The sequence below is a fragment of the Brienomyrus brachyistius genome, chromosome 8 (genome assembly GCF_023856365.1).
Source record: "Brienomyrus brachyistius isolate T26 chromosome 8, BBRACH_0.4, whole genome shotgun sequence".
NCBI classification, from domain to species: Eukaryota; Metazoa; Chordata; class Actinopteri; order Osteoglossiformes; family Mormyridae; genus Brienomyrus; species Brienomyrus brachyistius.
Genome location: NC_064540.1, coordinates 10,307,783 through 10,316,215, shown reverse-complemented (window position 1 = coordinate 10,316,215; position 8,433 = coordinate 10,307,783). Strand labels below are relative to the sequence as shown.

The following is an 8,433-nucleotide window of genomic DNA, read 5'->3' as shown; positions in this document are numbered from 1 at the left end:
CCTTAAAATCTATTCGTATCATCACCTTCATAAACTGTTTTTTTTTATTTTATTAATGACATTATGTGAACCATTAATTAGTCTAATCTAGCCCATTAGGCATAACAGGAAAGAAACCCAACCTTTAACATGGCCAGATTAGCCCAGCCTATGCTTATATTTAATTGTGTCATACAATCATCTTTACTCCAGCCGGCATAGCAGGTCGCCTTTTTACAGATAATGATCATTGTTTTCTCTTACAGAATATGCAGCCTGCGCACCCTCCCCCACAATGCTGCATGATCACGCGCACACACACACACACACACATACACACACACACGTGTGTGTGAGTTCGAACTGCTTTCAGAGAAATGCGCACGTGCTGTTCACAAGTCACGCATCATCTGTCATGCTGATACTGAATGCTCTAGCGCTCTCTCTCTCACACAGCAGACACCATTCACAACACATTTGAACGGGATTAAGAATGTGTTACGACCTGAAATCACAGGAGTCAAGGCCAGGCTTTGGGGAAAATAAAAAGATTTTATTGAACTTCGAATGGGACTGGGAAACAAAACAACCCAGGAGGTGTCAGAAAACAGATACAAGAGTGGGAAAAGACTTGGCCACATGTGCACACACATGCGCATGCGCGCACACACACACACAAACACACACACAGGCTTGACATCAATGACAGTACTGGGGAACACAGTGCTGGGAAGCACTTTTATACAGGACTAACGAGGGAGAAAAGGAGAGGCAGCTGGAGTAATTCACACAAGGGTTTAAACAAGAGGTAAGACAAACGATGAGCAAGGGCAGTTCATTGAGGCCACATTAAGGAAAAAACAGGAGGGGCAGAGGCAGGACAGGACAGAATGCACTTGGCCCCGAGACATGTTCAGCTGCTGCTTTTGTTATTTGGGTGAATTTTTAGCTTCAAATTTTATTTTTAGCTCTTAAAAAATGATGGTGATCTGGACCTCATAGCTGAATATGGCCCTGAGCACAAAATATTTCAAGTTACTGCACATAGGTGACCTGCATTCATTGGTTTACCGAAATGACAAGAGCCAGGCAAACTAATTTGCCATGTATTTAAATATGTTTATACCGGCCCAGATAATGGCTGCTTATTATATCGATTTAGTATCTTTTATAGAGATGTTGTTTAATCCTTATAAATAAACCTGTACATCTTACTGTGATACCTGGCGTCTTCAGTTTCTGCATCGTAACACTCCCCATGACTAGTTGCGATATTTATTTCACTTTCTGCAGATGTTAAATCCATTTAAATCCCTGCAAATACAAGGTCTGTATTTTCACATATTGTTATACATGAGACTAAAACATAAGCAGAAATTGCTTTATTGTGTGTGTTAAACAACGACATATAAAACTTTAACGTAATATTATATATATTATATATATTAATAAAGGCGCCAGTTAAATATGGGTTCTCTTTATGGAAATGGAATGTTTCCATTGTTTTTATGTATATTTTAATCTATAAATCAAAATAACTTTTTTTTATTAAAAAAAGTATATATTAAATTATCTGATAAAATTATTAATCAGTCCTTAAAGTTCTCATAGTTCTTTTTATGAAAATAATTATATTAAAACATTTCACATGCCATTTCATCTGCACAAATTATACTATACTATAATTATCGCAATTTTTTTACATTTATTTTGCTACTGTTTCAGGACTTTTTCTGAAACATCACCCTTGATTTATTGAATGCAATCGCAATAATAATAATAATAATAATAATAATAATAAGAAGAAGAAGAAGAAGAAGAAGAAGAAGAAGAAGAAGAAGAAATTGGAACTTTCTGAGACCCCACACCCCCCCGAAAAACCCCTCCCCAGCATTTTTAAGATTAAGTTCAGCCCTCGATACGCACCACAACATCTGGCGTCTCTACACATTAATATTCATCCAACAAATAAGTCATTTTAAAACGCCGTTTTCCGAAAGTGGGATATTGCAAGATGCGTTAGTACGAAGTTTACATGTAACTGAAGTTTTTGCACTTTTAGCCTGTAAACCCTAAATATAGTTTTGCTAATCTGGACCGAATCGGTATCATTGATCATGTTAAAACATACGGCAAATTATCCATTTTACACAGACATCATCATGCTGTCCGAGGATGAAGAGAATCGGAGTGAGAGTGACGGAAGCTCGGACCGGAGTTATGGATGGTCACCGGGCTCAGACTTACGCCAGGGGATGATGACCGGCGACGTAGTCTTCATTAAGCAGCGGAGAGCCGCCAATGCCAGGGAGCGGGACCGCACAATGAGCGTGAACACGGCCTTCTCGGCCCTCCGGACTCTCATACCCACCGAGCCGGTGGACAGAAAACTCTCCAAGATAGAAACCCTGCGCTTAGCCTCCAGCTACATCTCGCATTTAGGGAACGTCCTGTTGACAGGAGAGGGCGGTACGGATGGACAGCCGTGCATGAGAGCTGTGCGCTGCGCTCAGGCTGATAGTGAATTAAAGCAACGCAGAGCAATATGCACCTTTTGCCTCAGCAATCAAAGGAAGGGGGTACGTTTCTTTTCGATTATTTATAATTACGTTTTTTTCCCTGTAAATCTTATTCTTGATTATCCTTGAAAGTCAGTTTTTAAAGTAAAAGAATAAAATATTCAAACGTGGACAACTGAGTCACTGAGTGAAGTGTATTTTGCTCTAGGTAGGTTTAGCAGTGCTACCCACTATGCGGACAAAACGAAATGTTTTCCTATAGTTCTATATGTTTATTAAGTAAAAAAAAACTACAGTGCCCAAACATAAATGTAGCATTGGTGCTAAACAATTATTATTATTATTATTATTATTATTATTATTATTAGAAACGGCACATGTGGGGTATTGCTTCATGCTTCATTCATACTAACATGAATATCATGTGAACCACCGAACTCGGCTACACTCTGGTGTCAACCTGTGAGGGTTTATTCCATGACAATTACCTGCAGAAAATACATGATCTACTTGACGTTAGATTAGAGATAGTCTGACATTCTCTCTCAAATGAAATGTTTGCCTTGTTTGATCTATGCCACATACCGTTCGAGCGATTTTTGTGTGCTTGTCCTCCAATGGCTCCAACAAATATATTTTTGAATGTAGTGCGTGAGAACATGGGTTCCCACAATAAGGGGGGTAGAGGGAACCTAAGTGCTGGGTCAAAACATAACCTGCAGCTGGGTCAGGCCAGTAACCCAAATGCCTGGTCAAAACTGGGTACTGGGACTGAATACAAGACAACAGACTCATCCCAGCATTCAGGTAAGAAAAAGCATCCCAGCTTTTTAAAGATTGCATCTTGGTTTCCATGCAACACAGACACATATGAGAGAGTAAATGTGAGAGCAAAAGTGAGAGTAAATTTGTGGGTCACAGCACCAGTGTCCCTGGAGTCATTGGGGGTTAATGGCCCAGTGGTGGCGTCCATCTGCCGATCATGGTATTTAAACAAGCAATCTCACACGCCACCTCAAATACATACATGTATATCAAGGGTATTCAACTGGTGGACTCCAATCCACATCCCAACTGAAATACAATTTAATCCAGTCCATGCAATCATTCTGTTACCCTCTTACTCAACAATCCACCCCCTGAGCGGTGAAATCTACTGAGGAGATAGTGGACCTTGGCTTTGTGTTTCTGATGGAATCTCGAAGGAAAATAATTGAGTAGTTCTGCTATGCGTGTGTGTATAATTTTATTGATCAGATTATTATTTTCTTGGCTCTTTTTCCACAGGTGAAAGATGGCAGAGATTCTAGAAAGTTGCATGGGGTCAGTTCGCTGCGAACAGGCCACAGGTAAAGGGCACTCTCGTTAAGCGGAGTTGCAGTCCGTGTGCGAGTCGCACGGAGGGGCCCCTAGCTGGAACCCTGGAGGGCTGTGCAGAGAGCTGGGAAAAGAGAACATGATACGTGTGATTTAACATGGACTGTTCAGGCAACAGGGGACCCACATAAGTGGAAATATCATGACAGATTAATTTAATTTGTATTTGATGATTTGGATTTAGCCAGAGTGAAATCTTATTTTCTGAGAACTGGTGATATCCTTTGTTTAATGAATACACACACACACACATTTTTAAATATTATTTGTGTAATTCTGTTTTTGTCATATTTGAAAGGCATCTCATTGTGAAAGAATGAATGCATTACGATATCCTGTGGTGACTAACTTCTTTACGTCTGCAGTGCTAATTATGCAGTGTACAGTTTACTTTAATTCCACCACAGAAACATTAGAGATTACATTTCCTAAGAATATACAAAGAACATTAGTGATTAGAGTGGCTGCTTCCAGGATACGACACTGGACAGTACATATGAATTTGTTCAGTTTAAACATTACTGATTACTGCCATTTCTCTTGATTATATTTTTAAAACGCACGTAAAATATGTATTTAATAAGGCACAAAGAAAATCATATATCACAAATAATTTATAATAGAACTAATTTAAGGTGGTCATTCAGTAGACAACTTTGATATTACTTAATTTGGTCAGAGACTCATAAGAGGGCTGTATGGCAGGACTGCGCAATTCCAAACTTACGAGTCAAAGCAGTTCAGTTTATGCTGAATTGTACTCCCTGAGCTCTGAATTATAAATATAAATAATTATAAATGTTTCACTACAGTTTTCATTGTATAATAACAGTTACTATTGGGTGCATGAGTTTGGGAATCCTTGTACATCCCTGTAATGAATGTATTCTCTTAAAAAAAAAAAAGAAACGATACGTGCGTCAATCGATTGTTACAACAATGTGAACTCGTACGTATTTTATATGACAAGAATAATTAAGTAAGAGATAGTCTAAGAAATTATCGTGCATTTTAACCGTTATATGCTATACTTCATTTACGGTATAGAGGTTAAAATGCACGGTAATTTCTTGTCATATCGGCGCAAATGCACATAAAATACGTACGTATTTGCGCTGTTGCATTAATCGACTGCCGCACGTATCGCTTTTAATGGTGAATGCGCACTTGCGTACCAGTTATGTGAATCGCTCTGTATATGTACAGTATAGACTGTCTGTGGGTCGCCAAGGACCGGATTCGTAAACACTGATACAGAGAATGCACGATATTTCGTGTTTTGTGTGGTCAGCTTTATTTCACTTGAATTGGGACCCACTGCCAAAGGTGTAAAAACACCTAGCACCTAGCCATGCAGTCAGGGTTACAAACATTCATGAAAAAACGTGTTGTTCTGAAGAGCTCAGTTAATTCAAGCGTGGTACTGTCACAAAATGACAAATTTGCGATAACTCAGTTTGTGAAGTTTCTTACCTGCTAAATATTCCACTGTCAACTGTAAGAGATATTATTGCAAAGCGAAAGCGTTTACGATGTAGGTGAGAGCAAGCTGCCCATGAAGGGCAGCCACCTGCTGCAGTGCCCAAAGAGCTGGGGGTTAGGGACCTTGCTCAAGGCCTCGCAGATGTGCTGAGACTGGGCTTGAACCGGTGAGCCCACTGAGCCAAGTCATATGGCTAAACAAGACAACCTCTTTCAGCTTTTGCGTTATATTCTGGGTTCTGACTGACAGAGTCAGTAGACCAATAAAGAGCTGAAACCCTCCTTCCTAGTTCTGGGTAAACGGCGCCATGTTTGTAGTCCCCAAGCAGCTTCACTGAGGGCAAGATATCAGCATGGGCCAGTCGTGTAATCTGAGCCCTCCAACAAAAGCACTTACGTCTCATGAATGGAATATCATTCAAAGAAAATTTATTCCTGAGACTCTACAGAATCCAACAGTCCCTAATTGGATATTTAAGTCCTAAATATCCCCAGGTAATCTGGATAAGTAAATTGCTAAACAAATTAGAATTTCAGCTCACTGGCTGTACTTTTAAGGGTTTCAATAAAAGTTAGCTAAATATTTTTTAGTGTTATTGAGTTAAACTTTGGAGTTAGTGGATTAGCAGTTACTGAAGCTAATTTTCCAGTTAGCTGTGGCCACCAGTGGGAAAAACAGCAACTCAGCCACGAAGTGGCAGATCACATAAAGTAACAGAGTAGGGTCACCGGGTGCTGAGACGCCTGGTGTGTAAGTCGCCAACGCTCTGTTGATTCAGTAGCTGCAGAGTTCTAAACTTCCTCTGGCATTAACTCCAGCACAAAAACTGTGTACAGGGAGCTTCACGGAATGTGCTTCCCTGGCTGGGCAGCTGCAGACGAGCCTCACATTGCCAAGCACAATGCCAAGCGTCGGATGCAGTGGTGTAAAGCACACTGCCACTGGACTCTGGAACAGTAGAAATATGTTCTGTGGAGTGAAAAATCATGCTTCAATCTGCCAGTGTGATGGATGAGTCTGGATTTGGCAGACGCCAGGAGAACGTTACCTGCCTGACTGCATTGTGCCAGATGTAAAATCTGAGGGAGGAAGGATAATGGTGTGGGGTTTTCTTTTCAAGGGTTGGGTTTGGCCCCTTAGTTCAAGTAAAGGGAATTCTTAATGTTTCAGCAAACCAAGACAATTCTATGCTTCCAACTTTGTGTGAACAGTTTGAGGAAGGCCCTTTTCTGGTCCAACATGACTGTGCCCCAGTGCACAAAGTGAGGTCCATTAAGACATGGTTGGGTGAGTTTGATGGAAGAACTTGACTGGCCCGCACCGAACCCTGAACTCAACCACATCAAACAGCTTTGGGATGAACTAGAACAGAGACTGCGAGCCAGTCCTTCATGTCCAACATCAGTGTCAGACTTCTCAAATGCTGTTGTGGATGAACGGGCAAAAATTCCCACAAACACACTCCAAAAGGTTTGTGTAAATCCTGTGAAGAGTGGCAGCTGTTATAGCCACAAAGGGGGGACCAACTCCATATTGCTGCTATGGATTTAGAATGGGATGTCATAAAAGTTCCTGCAGGTGTAATGGCCAGGTGTCACAATACTTTTGTCCATACATCCATCTCGGCCATTCAGGCCTGCGACATATTCCAAAAAACAAGAGTGATTTGGAGCTGTATATGAGGTAAAATAATTAAATGATGATGTGATTTGAAACGGATGATGTTATCAGGTCATTGTAATCATAATTCGGTACAAAAGCAGCATCTAGGAAAGGCCGTCACTGTTCAATAAATGATACAACCACGTGGGTTCAGGATTGCTTTTGCAAAACTTTGGTCAGCACTCCAATACATAGTTACATCCAAAAACGGCAATTGAAACTTCATGGCGCCAAAAATAAGTCATATTAACTGTGTCGACTTCTCTGGCCTGGGAGGTATATCTGAAGTGGAACACTGTACAGTGGAAACATGTTTTGTAGTCAGAAAAAGCCATATTTGAAGTTTTTTTAAACTTTTATTTGGAAGAAATGGATGCCATGTGCTCTGGACCAAAAAAAGAAAAGGACCATCCAGACTGTTACCAGAAAGTGACGGTGTTGTGAAAAGGATGAAATATGAAATATGAAATATTTTGTAAGACTCATACAAAATATGTCTATATTGGAAAAGTAAAATTCATGAGGTTAAACATTAAATAACCTGCTATTGTATTGTTTTCAGTTTAATACAGGTCAAAAATAATTTACAAATGTAATCTAATATGCATTCCAACTTTTTTTTTTTTTTTTTTTTTTTGATTTGCCTTTGTAAAGTAATCCATAGAGTCTTTAAGAATTTGCTGCTAAGACCCACCCATGTAATATTTGAATATTAGTTTTCTTCTTGGAGTTTTCTTGTACTGTTACGTAATAGGAAGCAATATAATTTCTCAAGCAATAAAGGGATACAAATCTACCTATGATTTCTTGTGCTTTGTTTCCCAAATAAGCCACTTAGATTCATCGTATATTCTTAGAAAATGTAATTGTACACATTGTGACAAAAAATAAATGAAGGCTGTGTAATTAAAATTTCAAAAAGGAACATCCTTTATTTGCCAACACTTCTGCGTCCTTTGCCATTTCCTCCAGCTGGATACCTTGGTATCTACTCAAAGCCATGTCTTGTCATGCATGGCTTCTCTTCCCAGAAAGTTGTTTGTTAATTCTGAGAAGTTAAAGGGAAGGGGGTCAAGGGTCACTGCTGTCACCGGTGTGTGTGTTTTTGTTAGTCTCCTGGTTGCTGGTAGCGATTAGTCTCAGCAGACATTACTCTATGCCCTGTGTCTAGACACAGCAGCATAAATCACAGCTAAGGGCTGCTGGTGGAAGGCTGAGATTGAGAAGGATAGATGCTGGTCCTTCAGCAGCAAAAATTCCTACGTCTTTGAACTGACAAGCATTTTCTGGAGGGGGGGGGCATTCACAGAAAAAATAGGGTGAGTTCAGACCCACTGAGAGTCAACCATACCTAATTATCCAAGATATTGAGTTGAAATATTAAGAAGCAAATTTACATTCTATTCAGAAGAA

The 8,433-nt window shown here is 39.9% G+C and overlaps 1 protein-coding gene and 1 long non-coding RNA gene across 3 annotated transcripts; one reads left to right on the top strand and one right to left on the bottom strand.

The window, feature by feature from the left end:
• The first annotated feature begins 1,896 nt into the window (after window positions 1-1,896).
• Window positions 1,897-4,784, top strand: LOC125747326 (transcription factor 15-like). Of its 2 annotated transcripts, XM_049022420.1 has the most exons (3): window positions 1,900-1,997; window positions 2,134-2,558; window positions 3,786-4,784. In XM_049022420.1, exons 1-3 carry the CDS (start codon window positions 1,994-1,996, stop codon window positions 3,849-3,851), a joined length of 495 nt encoding a protein of 164 aa, XP_048878377.1. In that variant the 5' UTR covers window positions 1,900-1,993; the 3' UTR covers window positions 3,852-4,784. The 2 variants fall into 2 exon arrangements, with proteins under 2 accessions (XP_048878375.1, XP_048878377.1); XM_049022418.1 differs by having other exon boundaries at window positions 1,897-2,558.
• Window positions 3,731-5,605, bottom strand: LOC125747330 (uncharacterized). Its single transcript, XR_007399287.1, has 2 exons — window positions 5,349-5,605; window positions 3,731-3,939 (listed from the first exon to the last, which is right to left on the bottom strand). It is a non-coding gene; the product is annotated as an uncharacterized LOC125747330 (long non-coding RNA).
• Window positions 5,606-8,433: the final 2,828 nt, after the last annotated feature.